This window comes from Rhinolophus ferrumequinum, chromosome 9 (genome assembly GCF_004115265.2).
Source record: "Rhinolophus ferrumequinum isolate MPI-CBG mRhiFer1 chromosome 9, mRhiFer1_v1.p, whole genome shotgun sequence".
Taxonomy (NCBI): domain Eukaryota; kingdom Metazoa; phylum Chordata; class Mammalia; order Chiroptera; family Rhinolophidae; genus Rhinolophus; species Rhinolophus ferrumequinum.
Window position 1 is genome coordinate 64,465,945 of NC_046292.1, and position 19,655 is coordinate 64,485,599.

General features: G+C 35.5%; 1 protein-coding gene across 1 annotated transcript in view; it reads right to left on the minus strand.

Moving 5' to 3' along the window:
• COL24A1 (collagen type XXIV alpha 1 chain) overlaps positions 1 to 19,655 on the minus strand; it is a 303,518-nt gene that overhangs the window by 28,204 nt on the left and 255,659 nt on the right. The window contains exons 48-53 of the mRNA XM_033113285.1: positions 14,628 to 14,735; positions 12,888 to 12,995; positions 12,742 to 12,795; positions 12,092 to 12,154; positions 8,308 to 8,361; positions 3,929 to 3,964 (exon numbers count right to left, since the gene is read on the minus strand). Coding sequence (XP_032969176.1) covers positions 3,929 to 3,964; positions 8,308 to 8,361; positions 12,092 to 12,154; positions 12,742 to 12,795; positions 12,888 to 12,995; positions 14,628 to 14,735 — 423 coding nt within the window. The remainder of the gene's footprint in view (positions 1 to 3,928; positions 3,965 to 8,307; positions 8,362 to 12,091; positions 12,155 to 12,741; positions 12,796 to 12,887; positions 12,996 to 14,627; positions 14,736 to 19,655) is intronic.

Consider the following 19,655-nt stretch of genomic DNA (forward strand, 5'->3'; position numbering starts at 1 on the left):
AATTTAAAAATAAGATTTATGAAGCCAGTGATTCTGATCTTTGTACAAAGAGTAAACTGTCTTTTTTGTCTCAATACAATAAATCTTGGCTAATAAAATTCATTCCAAAAATGTCCCATGCACTGATATTATCTGAGACTGACCCCCTTGAAGATATTATATTCTGAAACATACTGTAATAGCTAATTAGGAGTCTTTAGATAGTCAATTACTTAAACCAGTCCCTTAAAGAAAACAAACTTGTAGAACACACTGGAAAAGTCCTAATGGGAATATAACAAATGTTAATATCCTTTTCCATACAATGAATGCCGAAAGGTTTAACTACACATTCTATGGATTAAGTTAATTGCAGACGATCTCTAGGAATTAAAAGATTACTTTTATAAAGTTCCTTATACTATAATGGAATCAAAGGAAAAGAGGACATAGAAAGAGATTTAATACCAGTTATTCAACAGTAAAAACAGAATAAACTCATAATTCTAATGTACTAATTAATCCTTTTTTCAGCAGCTAATTTTTATTGTCTACACTAATTGTCATTGCGGCCCTCCTCCTTGGGTACTGGAAGTTTGTACCTTAATTATGAAGAGAACTATGGAAACCCACAGAGCAAAAGACTAATAAGTATGTTAATTCAGAATATGCTACTCTGCCAGCTAGAATTAGAAACAGATGTTAACTTTTTAACTTTAGGGTATAGTATGCATTTAATTTTTGGGAATAGTAGACAGTATTCTCAAATATTGCCTCCTACAAGGTAGATTCTGTTCTGCACACTGATAACCACTATTTCAGACAAAGTTCCCTGCTCTCACGAAATTTACATTCTAGCAGAGAAGACAGAAAACAAACAATTTCAAGTAGTGCTAACCACTTTAAAGAAAACAAAACAGGATTTTGTGAAAGAGAATGAGCAGGAATAATAATACAGGGTGGTCATGAAAGGCTTCTCTAAGATGATATCTGAGCAGAAACCTGAATAATGAGATAAAAACCAGTCATGTGAAGAACAGGTGAAAGAATTTTCTAGGTAAAAAGAAGGCATCTTCCAAAGAAGAGAGAATTTCATCATAGTTGGAAAGGGGAAAGTGGTACATCATGACACTGGAGAAGTAAACCACAGCTAGGATATTGTAGACCAAAGCAAGGAATTTAGATTTTATTCTAAGTGCAAGAATGAGTCATAGGAGGTTTTAAAGAGGGGAGTAATGTAATCTGACTTATGTTTTAATAATATCGCCCTAGTGGCTACAGGAATGGACTACAGTGGGAAAAAGTGGAACAAATGGAAAGAAGATGAGTCCAGGGGAGACGTCACTGCAATCTGGACAAGGGTGTCAGTGACGAAGGATGAGGGAAGTGGATGGATTCTAACAGTTATTGGAGCTGATGGGAATTAACCCCTATTTTAAAGAAGACTTCTTTCTGTTCTATAACTTTGTTCATTCTTTTATGGGGGTCAATTTATTTTTCTTTTATGTAGAATCACAAACTCTTAGAGCTGGAAGGGACTTTAAAGGTATATTCTAATTCCCTACTCAGAGCAGGAATACCAGACTAGTGACACAGAGAAACTGTCAGGAGGCTTTTAGTGACAGACATTCACTCTCTCACAAAACTATCTTGTTTTAAAGCATTTCATTATTATATTAGCTAGCTCATTATAATGTTGAAATCAGCCTCAGCATTTCATATATTTCATCAGTAAGTATCTATTTTGTGACCATCTTTAAGTACAGAAACTGAAAATTCAATGCAATAAATAAATCATTTAAATTTTATTTTCTAGAGTTACATATATTCTCTCTTCCTAAGGCAACCTTTCAAATAGTTGAAGTGAACTATCATGTCCTAACACCCCAAGCCTTCTCTAATTCATTTAGGACGGGGCATTGCTATTTGACACAGAGGAGTCGGGAAAAGTCTGATAAGATGACATTTAAGTGAAGAATGGAAGAATAGTTGCCAGGCATTGCACTTGGTCCTGGGTAGTAGGTATTATGCAGCAGCATGAGACTAAAACATCAGCAAGTCCACCGTGAGCAAATTATCTTTAAATTGAAAGCTCAAGATAAGTAGGAACTACAGGGATACATAGCACGGGTGAGAAAAGATCAAGGGCTAAAGCCAGGAAGTGAAGAGAAAGCAGAGAGAACAAGGAGAGAGATGACCAGGATACAATCTGGCAAAGACCAAATATATCCCAGATATTTCCACTGGTTTTTCCAGGACATCACCAGTCTGAGAGCCCTCCACTGAAGGTGCTTTAATTTTATCCATGTTCCCTTTTGGGGATGGCCTATCTGGTGCCATGACCTGCTTGATTCTGGATGTCATAGTTCTATCAGTGCAACCTAAGATTGCAGGCATAATCCACTGAATTTGTAATCTATCAGAGTCCCTGAATTGCTTTTTTTTACCCCCACATGAAATGCTTGTGACATTGTCATAGGTACTCAAGGTTTCCTAGTCCTGTTGGAAGCTTATGTTCCAGTCACAGTACTTGGAGAGGGTAAATCAGGGAGGCAGCTGGAGACAGGTCTAGAAAATGGGCTAATTTTAAGCCTCCCTACTTTTCCTTCCCCTTTCCACTCCTGCTGGGGGATATGATTCATTGTGTGCATACATCCTTGCCTCCTTCTACAGTAAGTCTGCTGAGAAAATGTGACGTTCACATTTCTGCAAAATAAATGCATCTATTTTAAAGTCATTTCAGGATTCTTAGGCTATCTGAAATCACATAATTTCCATTCTTCTACTAATTAATATAACTGCCACTTACTTATTCTGAGCCCCAAGCATACCCATGGTGAATGGCAGAAATTTCAGTTGTCACTATGTAGTCTCATTACCTTTTAACCAAAACTTTATTGCTATCTTTAAGTTTATTCTCATGTGCCTTGTGTTCTTGATTTCTATCCCCCTCATTTCACTCTATGCCTGCCCTCTGTTTGTGGCTGCTGCTTTAGTAAGTTCAGCATGATCTCTGCTGGGAAAGTAGTCTCTTTATAAAACTATCCTATTTAGGGGAGGCCAGATGGCTCAGTTGGTTAGAGCATTAGCTCTAAACAACAGGGTTGTTGGTTCGATTCCCACATGGGCCAGTGAGCTGCACCCTCCACAACTAGATTGAAGACAACCAGCTGCGACTGAACTTCCGGACGGGCGGCCAGATGGCTCAGTTGGTTAGAGTGCAAGCTCTCAACTACAAGGTTACTAGTTCAATTCCCGCATGGGATAGTGGGCTGAGCCCCCTCCAACTAAGATTGAAAATGACTGGACTTGGAGCTGAGCTGCACCCTCCACAGCTAGATTGAAGGACAACAACTTGGAGGTGATGGGCCCTGGAGAAACACACTGTTCCCCAATATTCCCCAATAAAATTTATTAAAAAAAAATAAAAATAAAATAAAATCCCCTTTAACTTGGAATAATTGACATCCTAGAAGACTAGGAAATAGTGCCAGTATAAGCCATTTAGGTCCCCAAAGTGCTATGTACACTTTGCCCATCCTTTCACCACTGTTTTCTATTGGCTGAAATATACAACTAATGATTTGCTTCTGCTTTGCAGCCCTTTTAGGTGCTGACTGGATATAGTGGGTATAAACCTAAAGCATCCTGGCAGTGCTCCTGTTCTGGTCCTGGTGAAGAAGGCTCATACTGTCTCTCCTGCAAATATTCCATTTCACACAGGGATATGGGAAGTATGTGACTGGCAGGCTCTCAAACCTGTTTAGGGTTTATCAGGTTTCTCTGCTTTATACCATGTGTTGGTTCCACTTCCTGAAAATTAAACTTTTATTTTTATTCCACAAGTATCAGAGACATAATAATGAACAAATCAAACAAGGTCCTTGCTTTCATGGAGCTCTGGCCTAGTGACAAGTGACACTATAACCACAATTTTAGGTAAACTTACAGTTTCACCTCTAAAGCCTTTTTCACCTCTGGGTCCCTAAAAAAAACAAACAAAAAAAGATGTTTAGTGTTATTGATATTTATCAAATGTAGTTGAGGTTGTATACAGAAACATAATTGTTTTTCGTTTCTTCTATCTAGCAAGACTTGTTTAATAAACTTATATAAATTCTATTTTTCTTTTTCGAGGTAAGGCAAAGCAAAACAAATGAAAAACAACAGCAATGTATTGATTCATCATGTTGTCTGTGTTGCTATCCTTAGCTTCACCTGAGAGTGAGACCGCGATACCAAGTTACTTATTATTCAATTAAGTCAAACAGCTGATTGACAACCCAATACAAAACAAATTAGAAAGGAAATTAACAGGCTAAATTCTTCTAATATTTGTTTCCCTCAGCCTTTGGAAACCTTGTTTCTAGGGTGCTTTTCTCTTTCTCCTTTATCGTCTCTTCCTATTCCTCCATCTGCGGTATATCCCACAAATTTTGATACACTGGATACATTTTCATTCAGTTCCAAATATTTTATAAATTTTGAAACTTCCTCTTTTATCCATGGATTATTTAGAAGTGTGTAGTTTAACATTCAAGTGTTTGAAGATTTTACTATTGTCTTTCTAGTTTATTGATTTTTTAGTTTAATTCCATTATGGCCAGAGAACACACCTTATAGAACTTCAGTTCTTTTAAGTTTAGCAAAATTTGTTTTATGACCCAAAATATGGTCTATTTTGATGACTATTCCATGTGTACTTGAAGCGAATGTGTAGCCTGCTGTTCTTGGGTGGACCTAATGCTTTTTAAACTCCTGTTAAGATTTTTGTGTTAATTTTTGTGGAAATTATATATGTATTGTTTGTTAGTAAAAAAAAAAGAGATAATACATTCATCTTTTCTGTAACCTGAATTTATACTTTCACAATATAATATGAATGTTCTTCCATATCAATCCACATTCTTCTAGATAATTATAATGCTTACCTAGTATTTAATAAACTGTAATACTCTATTGAATTTCCTATTAGATATTTTCTAAATTTTGTCCTGATAAAAAACCACTGGGATAGATGTCCTCATGCTCTGTCGAATTGCTCTGAATGCTTGAAATTGTATGCACACCTGCAATATATGGGAGTGTATACTTCTTCTGATATGTGCCATGTACTATCATTCTTTTTTTACCTTGCAAGGTAAAAATACTACTTTATTTATTCACCATTTAATTACCTCTTTTGTTTCATATCTTGTCCTTAACCCATTTTAAACTAGGATGTTAACTTCTGAAAACTGATTTTTAAGATATCTTTACAGAACTTTTTTTTATACCCTCCACCACCTCCAACCCAGTATTAACAACTTGGTGCATATCTCTTCCTACATTTTTCTAATCAAATATTGACAGACATATTTACATATGTATGGGTGGTTGGTCATGTTTTTAATACTGATATCATATTATATTCTCTTTTATGTATCAGATTTCTCATACTTAGCAATATACCATAAAACAATTGCAAGTCAAACTAGATAAAACTCATACTTTTTAATAGTTGCACTATATTCCATGAAATAGCCAGACCACAAGTTACTCAACCATTCCTATACATTTATGTGATACCAAGCTTTTTTGTCAATATAACCAGTGTTGTGAAGAAATCTTTGTAAAATTTCCTCAGTGTTTTGAGTGCTTTTATGTCTATGGGACAAATTCCTCTAAATGGAAGTGCTTGGTCAAAGGATATACGTAGTTATGTATATTTTAACAGATGTCTTTCCATAAAGACTATAATTTACATTTCTACCAGTGATAAACAAGAGTACCATCCTCCTTATGTCCCCTTCTGAGAGGTTAGATGTAATATCTCATTATTACTTTAGTTTGCATTTTTCTAAGAGAGCATCCTTTCAAATAAATAGTGACCCTTTGAATTTGTTCTTCATTTTTCTATTGAGTTTTCATACCAATTTGTAAGAGCTCTCTATACATTAGCCCATTATGGTATATGCTTTGCAATTACTTTTCCCCAACTTATATTAATTTTTGACTGTATTTATAGAATCTCTTTCATGTGAAATTTAAAATTTTTCAAATATGCAAATATATTTTCTGTTATTTTCTAGTTCAGAATTACTATCTTATATAAAAGGTCTCTCCAACCTGTAAGCTATACTTTAGTTTTCTAGTTAGTTTTCCTAAGACTTTAATTGTTTCACTTTTTTTTTTCCACATTAAAATCTTTAAAAGTTTATCTGGGACTTTAAAAAAAATTGGGTGAAATAGAGTTCTAGTTTCATACACCAGTGGTGGGACTAAAATTAAATCTATCTCCCTTCCCTGTCACTGGTGTAGGAGTGGGTATATGGCTGAATCCCGGTCATTAGACACAAGAAAACTGCAATGGAAGACTTCTGGAAAAAGTTTTCTTTTTCCTAAAGTAGGGCTATAGATCATTGTTTACTTGGGATAATTATATTTAGATGTGACTCCTGAGAAATTGTAGCCATCTTGCTACAAACCTAATTATGAAGCCAATATTCAGGATGGCAGAGTAGAGATATGGAAAGAATCTGGTCTTGGATAACATGATTGAGTCATTAAATTAACATCTTAAGTCCTTCCTTCTTCTGGGCTTCCCATAATGTGACATAATTTTTTTTACTGATAAAGCAGTTTGATTCAAGGTTCCTATTACTTGCAGCTCAAATCATCCTAACTGATATACAAGTTTTGTTATAATTAAATTCCTGTATATTCTGAGATCTAATTCTGGGCCCTAACCTATTGCATCGATCTAGTTATTTATTTCTTTGAGCTACCAAATAGTTTCACTTATAGTTACTTTGAAGTATTGTTTTCTTATTCAGAAAAGCAAGTCCCTCACCTCACCACCACTATTTTTTTTTCCACAATATTTTCCCATTCTCAAATGCTCATTCTTTCACAATAAACTTTTCTTAGAAGTTTCTTCTTAGAATGGAAAAAATAGAATATGAAAAAAAATTTGATGTGTATGCTGATTAGTATAAGGTCCCTAAAGAACTATTTATAAACAAAACACAGTAAGCTATTTTGATTGAGCCATTTGTTTATCATATTTTCCTTGACCAATTAATATTTCACATTTTTGACAGAGGAGTACAATCATTCCATAATCAAAACAGTATGTATTCCTTACTTTGCTGAAGAACCACCCACGGAAGTATGAGAATTCTCTCACAATCTCCCACTTAGACTATATAGCTCTGAGTGGTAAATGCTGAAAGTCTAGAGAAATGTCGAGTCATACATTTGATTTTTTTTAAATTAAAAATCCAGTAACTTTGTTGATGAATTCTTCTCTAAATTTCCTGAAGAGAATAGTTATACTTAATATTATAAGTATAAAATGGAAGCATTCAATTTTGTATTTTAAAACCCTGTGTCTCTCTATATAACACTTCCAAATGATTCAAAATATCAATTCCCTACAGGGAATGAATCTTTTCACTCCAATTTGCCTCTTTCTATTGTGCTCCTGTTCTTGTATGTTGACATTATTATCAGTATTGTAAAACTCTCCATGATCACCTCCTTAACCATTATCTCATTTCTGTCTTATTTCATAGCCACATTTCTGAAGGCACTGGCATATACTATCCCAATTTCCTTTCCAGACATATCTTGAGTGGGGGAAAGAACACTGGTCCTGAAATAAGAAACATCAGCTATGTAATGCATTAGCTGTTTCACCTTGAATAGCTAGGTCACCTCTATCAACTTCAGCTGTTTCCTTACATCTTAAACGGACAAAATAACATCTACTCCAAAAGTTTGCTGTAAGAATTTGAGAGAAACTATTATGAAATATTTTCATCTACTTCCTTCCTCACTGTAATCTGTACTCTATCTTCTACTGCAACTTATCAAGATCACTGTTAACTACTCCTTCTTTGAAACTCATCTATCTTAACCTTGCGCTTTTCTGGCTTTCCTATTCCCACTATTTCTTTCCTTTATTGTGGGCACTTCCAAGAACTCAAATGTTAGCTGTCGGCACTTCTTTTGCTATGCTCTTCCCTTCAGAAAACTGATTCTTTCTATTGCTTTAGTGACCACTTCTATGCTTATGATACTCAACCCTTTCTCCCCAACCCCAGTTCCATTTTCCTTTCTCCACTCCAGTTTTAATGTCTACCTCACTAGATACACCTTCTTCATTACACACATGATCTCTAAGTTCTAAGGAATCACCTTCCAGATGAAGATGTACCTCTATTTTTGTCCTTTGCTTCTCAGATACCCAGGGTGATACTTTGTATATTACTCTAGAAATAAGATTAAAGAAAAAAAAAGAATAGAGGGGGAAAAAAAAAAAGACCTGTATTGTGACAAACTTACAGTTCTACCTGTTGGGCCTGTTATACCTTCTCTGCCAAGGGGGCCAGTGTTTCCCTGTTGGAGTAAAAGGAAAGCAGTCAGTCTCACTGCCAGTATAATTCAGACAAAAATCTAGAAAATTTCTTGTGCAATGGTAAAATAGTCCATGTCTGCATAATTTCAGTTTTTATTATACAATTTTATAGTATTAGCAGAAATCATAGTAATTTTGATTTATAGCGTGTGACACAATTCTGCATATTATTATATTTTCCTGTCAGGAGAGTTACATCAGTATAATTTCTAACAAACTGATAAATCAGCATTATAATTTTTATGTGTTGGTAACTTCAATGATACCATTTTATATGTGTGTCATTGCATACAATAGCAATTACTTTATATAAAAAGACTACATAGAATGATAAACAAAATTTTGAATAAATTTCTTTACAGATGTTGAAGGAACAGATGTTTGAGTGGCATGTAGCATGGAATTGAGAGAACGTATGAAAAAGAACCAGAGAGCATCATATATGACCAAAGAAATTTCAGTTTCTTCATCTGTAAAATAAGAATGCCTACTTCATAGGGCTATTGTGAGAATTAAATGTGACAAATGATTTTGAAACTGTAAGCTGTTATTTGATTATTAATATAACCTCGTATAAGCTAGATCTCTGGTCAACTCCTCCCAAACCAGGTATAGACCTATCATTTCTTAATGAATACAAACTACTTGTTTTAGTTATTTCCCTCACCCTCCACTCCCTCTTCAATTGGCTATAAATTTCAGACTTCCTGGCTCACACCTAACCTGGAATATATAAATGTAGATACCTAACAGTCTATCTCTTTTTCTGATTTCTGCCAATGACAGAAAATACTATCAATTGAGGTTATTATAATGCCATGCAGTCCGTCAATAGATAGCTTTAATACTAAGTTGGGCTGGAAGGAAAGAAATTACCTGTTACTTCAAAAGTAATTTAGTGGAATAACGTTTAAACACAAAGATTGACTTTTTAGTGAAAATTTGTAAATATGGTACCCAAATCTCAAAGATCACAATAAAATGAAGAGACTTGATCTCTTAATCTAATCGAATGTATCCTCCAGACTGGCTTATCACTGAAAAAAAAGTCAAGAAAGCTTCAATCTAATAAATTTGACCGTGACCTGACTCTCTGAAATAATGATTTGTTAAAAGAATGGAGAGGTATACATGGACTCCTGAAAAAATAGACCAAAATAGCCAAAAATTGTCTGCTTATCTATATATGTCCAAAAGACGAGGTGCTATTGTTGGTACCAGTTAACTACATAAATACATCTTTGAAATGGAGGACAGTTAATCCAGATTTCCTACTTCAATTAATTTAATTCAATCAATCATCAAATATTTATTAATTATTGAGCAAGAACTAGGCACTAAGTCACTTAATATCCATTCTATATCTTACTTATGCAATTAGCAAGCAACTTTCTAACATATTATTTGGTCAATCTGATGTGGATTCAAAGTCTGTCTCGTCTACATACTAGCCATATGTGGCCTTGAGCAAATTACCTTTCAGAGACTTAGTTTCCCCACCTACAAAATGGGGATAATAGCATACCTCACAGGATTTTAATGAGGATTAAATGCTATAAGAGACACAAACTGTATACCAGTATCTGGTACATAGTCTTCTGCTAAATATTAACCTCTTAAGACTTTCACTTGTCTCTGTAATGACTTAACAAAGGAATATCTGTCCTTATAAATCAGTACTTGTGGGCTTATTACTAGAACGTTACTATGGTGACCTGATAAAATTTCTGGAGCTGCAAAGCAATATAGGTTCAGACCCTATCCTACAGAGACCCAGCACTTGGTAAGACTGCTGAGGACAGTTGTGAGGCAGGCAGCCAACTTCTCTTTGATAATACCAACAAAGGATTTAATTAATTGAGAACTTAATAAAATGAGAATGAGTGGATTTAATTAGTGGAGAACTTAATATATGTAAAAACTTAAAGCAATATTTACCATAGAGACGCCTATCCATATATAATCCACTTGTGGATAATCAAGAATTGGACTTCACATAAAAGCACAAACTTTCCATGGTTCTTCAGAAATTATAAAAATAACTAATAAATATGCACCTGAAGAAATGTTGAGAAGGGTCTTTAAAATAAACACTTCCCATGACAACACTGTTCTTTGTGTTATTGGAAAGAATTTTGTAAGAGTTAGGGAAGGGATGTAGAATTGCAAAACTTTGAGTTTTCATTTAATATTCTGCACCAGATAGTGGTTTTCAGTTGTAAAGTTCTTTTTTTCATTTTTATTTATTTATTTATTTATTTTTACTTTTTCAACAGACCCGCCTTTATTTGTACAAATAGCACAGGAGGACACCAGCCCCATGCAGACAGCAGCCCAGGGGCCACACCAATCCTTTGGTCCTCACATTGGCAGACAAGCCTCTACTCTGGAGCTTTTTTGGGGGCCTGGGCACCTTTGGGAGCCAGAGCCTGAGCAGGAGGCAGAGCTGCAGCTGGAGACTCAGCTGTGCTGGGGCGTTGGTTTGAGCCTTGGCCTTAGACTTTGGCTGGCAGAGCCTGAGACCCTTGGCGATGAGGGCTTGAGCACGTTTCCCAAGCTTGGGGTGGGCAATGTAGGCAAGTGGACTGAGCGTGCAGCTGCTGCCCTTTGGGATCTTGGGCTTGACCTCCTTGGGCTTTCCGAGGGCCTTGATGGCCTCAGCCCATGCCCTCCAGGCCTTGGCATTGTTGGTTTGCATCTTCTTTAAGCACTTCTTGTTGTGCTTCTTGGCAAAGCGCACGTTTCCTCAGGCACTTGGGGTCTACCCCCTTAAGAGACTCCTATCTTTGTGATCGGGGTCTCTTGATGCCGTTTCTGTGTGATTTTCCAGACTGGTCGTGCGCGCTGTGGTTCTTAGACATGGTCAGGTCTCCACTGAAGCCTGCAGCTCCCAAACTTAAAGTTCTTCTTCAGGATTCCTTTCTCCTGCATCTAAACCACTTTCCTTCTTCCTCTGTCTGCCGACTGTCTCCTCCCCTGCCCTAGCAGCTGCTGTTGGTCCTAGAGGTGCTACTACCACAGTCTAACTATTGTTTGGCATTTTTTTTCAGTTTTATAGATTATCTTATTAATTAGGAGACTGTGGTTAATAAAAACAAAGAAGCAAAAAAATAAAAACAATAACCAGTAGCTGCTGGTGGCTTGTCTATCCTAATTACATTCGCTACAGTTTGCAATTCCAGGCACTAAATAGCTAGTATTCAGGAGTTCTTCAGATCGGATCTTTGCAAGTCTTTAAGCAGTTCCTCATCATTCTCTGGAGACACCCACCCCTTAGCGGGGGAAACACAGCTATGGGGAAATATTTTTCAAAGCATGGTCTGAAGAGCTCTGGTCACAGGCAAGCCTCCTCCAGGTGGTGCGTGGAGGTGGTCTCTGGTTGTATAAATGCTTATAACCTGAAACTGCATTATGTTTTTGTTCCTAGTGTGAGTTAATAAATACATTATCCAGTATTCACATTCATTCTGATAACTGTTTTTTAAAGTAAGAATCGGGAAGTATGGGTGGTCTATGGGATATTTTTGCTCAAATTAATACATGAAGTAAAAAGGCTAAGAACCTCTGCATGTGCTCTAGTGAGCCTCTTTCTTATAAGTCATTTTATTAAGTCATTAATTGGAGTATATTAATTTTAGAGTTCTTAACCTTAATTCATACAATGAAGAAAGAATCAGAGTTTCTGGGCAGGTAGAATGACTTGACACTTACTCTCTGTCCTATAGGACCTTTAGGACCTGTTATGCCAACAATGCCAGCATCGCCTTCAGGACCCTAGAAATACAATAAAAAATAACAAGTCAAAATCTTTAGCTCTGTAGGAACACTTCACAAATGAAATAATCTTTTAGCAAAATAATAAGAATTGCCCTTTAAAAAATGGAATGTGATAGTTTATGATGTACACGCTGGAGTATTTTGGAGGAATTATACTGAGGTCTTCAGCTTACTTTGAAATACACCAAAGATGGATTGAGAGAGGCAGAGAGGGATGGATAGATGGACATGAGAAAGCAAGTCGAGCAAAATGTTTATGGCAGAATCTAGGTAACAGGTATATGGGTGTTCATTCACACTCTCAACTTTGTTGTATGTTTGAAAATTTTCATAATAAAATGTTTGGGACAATGAAATGGGGGGACAAAAGCAAATTATTCAAGAAAATTGCTAGGAAAATATATAGTTACATAAGTGTTATAATTAATATATTCAAAACTCAAATATATAACTGTATGAACTGAAAATCTGCAGATTAAAAAAAAGTGAAAACTCAAGTCAGAGACTTGAGTCAAATATTGTCATTTCAACATCTTTTTTTTTCTAGTTAACTTGAAGACTAGCAGAAAATTATGCAAACATACTTTGGGGCCTGGGAATCCTTGGAAACCTGTCAAGCCTTGAATACCATGTTCGCCCTGCAATGTGAAAAGGTACAATAATCATTATTGTGCAATGGTGGCCCAGTCTGTCGAATAAGTGCTTAGTGAACTTCTGAGTTGGCACATACAGGCTGCCCTTTCAGACCAGGCTCTCCACACGGTCCTTGATCACCTTGTGCTCCTCGGTGACCTCTTTTACCTTGAATTCCAGGTTGACCAGGTAACCCTTGTTCACCCTATGGACAGAAAAAGAAAGGTAATCTTGACTTTAGAACCTATAAAAATATTGGCTTTTAAATAAAGCCCCAATGCTGGCCTGTCCTTAGGCATAGTACAGGACACTGGGGAAATCAAGTGCTGCCTGATCATTCTCCCCACCAATACTTTCCACATAAATAATAATTGATTATAATAAACAAGAGGTGTAGCAGTGAGGAAAAATAATTCCAGAGACTATGGTCATACGTGTGGAAAGAAGAGGGTACCTGTAACTCTAGAAGGAGGACAGTGGGGCTTCAGAGAGAACGGTGTGAGGGTGTGGTGTGTACGTGAGGAAACTTGTATTTTATTTGAATTGATGTTCTTTTGCTGTGTTTTCTTTCACATACAGAGATATCAGCTATCTGATGCCAGAAACAGAGTGGAGCCTCCTGAAGTGTGAACCCTGGTTTCTGCCACAATTATCTTTTCAATTTTATCATTAAGAAATGTCCATTATCTGTTTCCCAAGGTTTTTCTGATATAAGCCCTCTTTACCACCTAAAAGTTCACTTTAAACATATATTTCATCATCATTATTTTATTTTTAAAAACCAATTCTTTTTAAAATTTACTTTTATTTTGTTTTTAAAATTAGAATTGCAGTATCTTTCACACCATTTCTAAAAATAAACTTAGGAATCAGGTGGAGTTTAGAGATAGGTTAATGAAAACATAATGCTTGGTAGACTTGGATTAAAGAGTCTTTAAGATTATCATCCACTGTCTTGAGACAAAGATACAGCTTTGGGACTTGACAAATATGGGCTCTTTTTATTGCAGGTGCACACATAAGAGGTAGGGATCTTTCTTATTTTCCCCCCTTAGTTTTAGCATTTGCCCAGCTACCTTGAGTTTTAGTGGAAAGGGGTATTCATGGCATGGACATTGACAGAGGCTCAAATTGTAAACAGTAAGCAACTGGGGCATCATTTTCAGTTTACCTACATGGGTCAGAATATCTGAAAATTCTTTAGAAGTGGAACTGTGAAAATGAAGTTAAGAGGGAGTCAATGTCTTAATCCTAGGTGTTTATGAAATAGGTTTAGACATTGGACTAATGTCTTAGTTGTCTGGGTCAACTCCACGTTGAGATATTTCTAAGAGAGGTTTGTTTGGAAAGCCTCCTGACATGTGACAGTACTCTATACAATGAATGTTAAAGCAAAACTTAGTGACTATGATTCTGACTCAGAGAAATAATCTATATTCATCAGATTTATTAATTGGTTGGTTACGTTCAGACTTAGAGGAACAGAAAGTATATCTGGGAAAGTAAGTCCCTGGAAATAAACAAGACTTCTCTGTTTTAGAGGAGAAGGTGGATGACGAAGAGGGAATCAAAAACAAAATGAGTCAAAGAGCATTTTTTAAAGCATTACCAGTCCTGGATGAATGAGTTGTTTTGGCAAATTACATGCACTGTAGCTATCATGGGAAATGGATATATCAATGCCCCACCCCCTTCACTTTCTTTCTAATGTGTTTTTATTATTAGTCAAATTTCATTAAAAGTTATTTATCTTACCATCCTGTCATCTAGCCTATGAGCTCAGCACCAGTAAGGATGGTCAATACTGCTCATGCATCAGAACAAAACATTGAAGTACCTTTGGGCCTAGAACTCCTGGGTTCCCTGGCAGGCCTGATGAACCCTTTGCTCCTCGAGGACCTGGAGACCCAGCCAGTCCTGTTCTTCCTGGGCTGCCTCTGATGCCCTAAATAACACAGATAAAAGATGAAAACTGGGGCAGTGCCTAAAAGACCCATTCTGGGGGCTCAATAAATGTAGGAGGGGTTGGTGTTCTGAAAGGCTGCTGGTGACATACTGCCCATGTTTGGCAGTTATCCTGGGTTTCTTTCTCAAATTAAGTGAAATGTTTAAATAATGTTTTGGCTTAGCTAAAATCTCTAATTATAGTTAATGTAATGGTCTTGGGTTTTTAAAACACAAATACTGAGGCAGTACAAAGTGTACCAGTACTTTCTGAATTTGTGTGAAGTATGTTTGCTGTATTCTAACTTTTTGTATTTTGCTCTCGTGTACATGATAACTCTAATAACTGAGTAATGTCTCCTAAGAAGAATATTCTGATGGATGTTAACTAGACTTATTGCAGTGACCATTTCTCAAAACATACATATATTGAATCATTATATTTTACACCTGAAACTAATATAATGTTATATGTCAATTATATCTCAATAAAAAAGGAGGAATATTCTGTTTCTCAATCACACATAATTCCAGAAAATTTACTACAAATAGTTTCATTGGGAATAAAGTTAAGTGAGCAAGCAATATTTCCTGAAAATCAAATCCTAAAATAAGGTTGGCAAACAGTGGTTTGCAAGGCAAAATCCAACCCATCACCTATTTTTTTGTAGAACGCATGAGCTATAGTTTTTACACTTTGAAAAAAAATTAAGAGTAATATTTCAAGATGTGAAAATTATATGAAATTAGAATTTCAATTTTGCTGCAACACAGCCATACTCATTCCTTTATATACTGGGTAATGGTCATTTTGTGCCATAAGGTACAGTTGAGCAGTTGTGGCCGACACTGTAGATGGCACGTCTGCTTGTTGCACTGTACAGCTGCAGTGATAAAGTTATAACTTGACAGTGTTTCATAGGTTGGAACATATGTTGAGTCACTGTGACCTTTTATTTGTTTTAGTACTAGTGCATACTGGTCATCTCACAACAACAAAAGGGAAAAAAAGTGGACTTTGAATGCTGTGCTTTTAAAGCACAGTGAAATGCGGATTATTTATTTGTTGTCAAATTAGATGTCAAAGCTTTGTGTTTATGACGTAATGACATAGCTGTGCTAAAAAATAAAATACAATATACATCCATATGATCAGACCAAGCATTTGATACAATATCCTTGCGCCATAGGAGTGTGATAGAAAAATTAGGACATTTAAAATGGAGTATTTTATCACAACAAAATTTCTCCACAAAAAAAATGAAAATGAAGTTGCAACTAAAGTAAATTTCTGAGTGGTTCATTAGCCCAGCAAGGAAAGTCACTTATTGATTGTGACTTAAATTGTGTAGCAAAAATAAACTTGTTTAAGATTGTTAGCTTTTGGCAAGAGCAGTTGCTTAAACTGTTGAGGATATTGGAGCTGCATTAATAGTCAATTAAAAATCACGGAAAATGCTTTTGAGTGGTTTTCCTTGCCTCTTGAAGAACTGATAGGTTTTAGTACAGAAGTCCCCCCTTATCCAAGGGGGATTTGTTCCAAAAAACTGAGTGGATGCCTGAAACTGGGGATACTACTGGACCTATACATATACTATGTCTTTTCCTATACTTACGTACGTACATACATACATACATATATATGTACGTACATACCTATGATAAAGTTTAATTTATAAAGTAGGTACAAAAAGAGATTTACAACAACTAAAAACAGAACCAATATACCAATATACTGTAATAAACATTATGTGAATGTTGTCTCTGTCTCTCTCAAATGTCTTGTGTACTGTTCTCACCTTTTCACTTAAAGGAAGCATTTATGGCTTCTCTTTGTCATACCTGAATTGCCAGCACCACTATGTTTGTGCTCCGGAGTCATGGTTAAGTAAAACAAGGGTACCCTGAACACAAGCACTACCTAAACAACATTTGATCCGACCGTTGAGGTGGCTACTGGGTGACTGACGGGCAGGAGCTTATACAATGTGGATGCAATAGACAAAGGGATGACTCATGTTTTGGGTGGGATGGAGGAGACAGTGTGAGATTTCACGACGATACTCAGACTGGCGTGCAATTTAATGCTTAAAATTGTTTATTTCTCAAATTTTCCATTTAATATTTTTGGACTGCTGTTGACTATATAACTGAAACCATAGAAAGTGAAACCATGGATAACGGGGGACGACTGTAATACTACTCAGTTGTTAATCTGAAGAGTCAGTGCTGAGTTTGAAGTGCGTAAAGAATTAACCTGTATGAATATTTTGTGGAGAATATAGGTTAGAATATTTTCAAAGAAGTTAAAAATACTAAATAGTACAACCTGAAGTGGAGTCTGCTAAGATTTGATAAAATAGATAGCAATGAATCAGAAAAAGACTTATTGGATACATTTATAAAACTTGTGAAAATGTAAGGTGTTTAAAGATTGTGGATATTCATTGTATTATTCACCATCAGGTACTCTGAGGAAAACACTCGAATCTAGCATGCGTTATTGAACTTGTAGTGTCAACAGTAAACTCCATTGACTCTTGTAGATTTAATGTTCACTAGTTCTATGAATTTTTTTTGGTCAAAACAGAAACTAAATATCCTGAGTTTTTCTAGCACACAGTAGTTTGATGGCTTAGCAGTGATAAAGCTTTACTGAGATTTTATGAAAATGAGATTGAAATTTTTTTGAATGAGAAAAACCACCCTCGGCCTCTATTACTGAATGATAAGTGGCTTTAGAAATTAGGTTATGCTGAAGACTTTCTAATGTTTAGTAATAAATTCAATCTAAAATTACAAGGCAAAACAATGCTGACATGTGAAACATATATTGTAGTAGTTATTTTGTGACAGCTAACATTTGAATCACAAGTAAGGTCAACCAACTTTATATATTTCCTATCAAAAATTAAAACAATAAGTGAGATCTCCATGTCCACATACATTTGCAGTGGGTAGATTTTCAGAGCTCAAGCAGTTTTAACAGCACTTTTTAGACCTAGATGTAAGAAAATTCTATATTTCAAAATCCATTTAACTTTGTAATTGAGGAGTTTCCACCTAATCTTCAATTGGAAATAAATCATCTACAATGTAATGATGTGCTGGAAGGCAAATATCAAGAGAAGAATATAACAGAATTTTAGAAATTCCTTTCAAGAAATAAATATTTTCAATTAAAATCATATGTTTATGAATTGCAGTATTTGGAAGTATATCTGTGTAAAAAAATTTTTCCAAAGTAAATATGTAAAATATGCAAAAATCTCATTATAGGTCAGCTTTAACATATGAAAAGAACATTTTGATGACAGGAAACTGTAATAAGCTAAATCTCATCCCCCTCCAAAAGAATTACACTTTTTTCTCATTAGTAGACTTGTATTACAAAATATTGTACTAAATTATTATATTTTGAATTTCAAAAAGAAAAATTCAGTGAAAATCTATTCTCTCTTTTGCTACATGAATTCTTAAGTAATATACCATTGATTTTGCCTTTTGCCCTGGAAAGACAAAAACAGTTACTAATATTTACTGAAAAATTTTGCTGACCCTTGTTCTAAGAGATGACTGCTTTTTTCTGACTTGATTCCTGGGAAACTAAATTGGGTTGTGCAATAGCTCTTCCATACATTCAACAAACGTTTGTTGCATATCATCTATGTGTACAGAAGATTCCATGGGAAGCCCTGTGAGTAATACACATAGAGTTTTTGTTTTCAAGAAGTTTAAAATTAAGTGAAAAAGATAAAGTGTAATATATAAATAGTGATAATTAAGGCAGAAATGTTAAAAAGAAAAAGTCAAATGAGAAGAGAGCTATCACGTATACTAGAGAGGTTCTGAATAGGGCAAGTTACCTTTGATGCTAATCAGAAATGGAAAATATTGAGAAAGTAGGATGGAACTGGATCATAAGATAAAGATATTGCCCTTAAAGTTATAAATGTGGTACGAGAGATGATCTGCTCAAGATAGGCTAGAATCACTTCTGTGGAAGGTCTGGTTGGAAAAATGGGATTTAAAAGGTAAAAACCAACTTTGAATTTAATACTAAAGTACTTTTCCCTACCACCCCCCAAATACTATTTCCTCTAGACTATATCATCACATATCTCTTTATTCTCTTATTATGGTAAAAAAATAATTCAATGTATTGTTTAAATTACCCTTTCTAAGTAGGCTTTCTTCAGAACCACAAAACTCACTAAAATAATGAACAAAAACGTATTTTATATCACTAGGTGCCATGACTATGCTGGGTACTTACAGGGAGACATTTATCACCTATAGGATAAAGGTTCACATTCCTTAGCTTGACTTTTAAATCTTTTTTTTTGTTCCAATATTCATTGACTATTTTATCTCTTACCATTTCTGTGTATTAGTAGCTCTCAGTATTTGTAAGGAACCATTTTGAGGGCAAAATTCTTATAGAGGGAGAGAAGAAAGGAAGGGGGAAAAAAGAGAGCAGGAGGGAGAGAGGAAAGGGGAGACGGATGAGGAAGGGGGGTGAGGGTGGGGGAGAGAGAGAGAGAGAGAGAGAGAGAGAGAGAGAGAGAGAGAGAGAGAGAGAGAGAGAGAATCTCCATTTTGTGGACTTTGGATTCATTTGGGTGGTGTGTGTCTTCTATGTTGCTTGCACCTTATCCTAAGTGCATTAACCTAGTCTATTTCTTTTGCCTTGCTTCTTTGTATGTGTTTTACATTGATGTGATTTAACTTGGTCTGTGAGCTTTTTTGTTCATGTCTCAGGGATAGATTATCTGGTACTGTACTTTCCACATGAATGATGAGAACCCTGGATTTCAAGAGATGAACTTTAGAGCCTATCAGTGCAAATAAATGCAAATCCAGTCACAATCATTTGAGAATTTGGGATATCACATTTCAAAATGTTCAGAGGAGACATAGG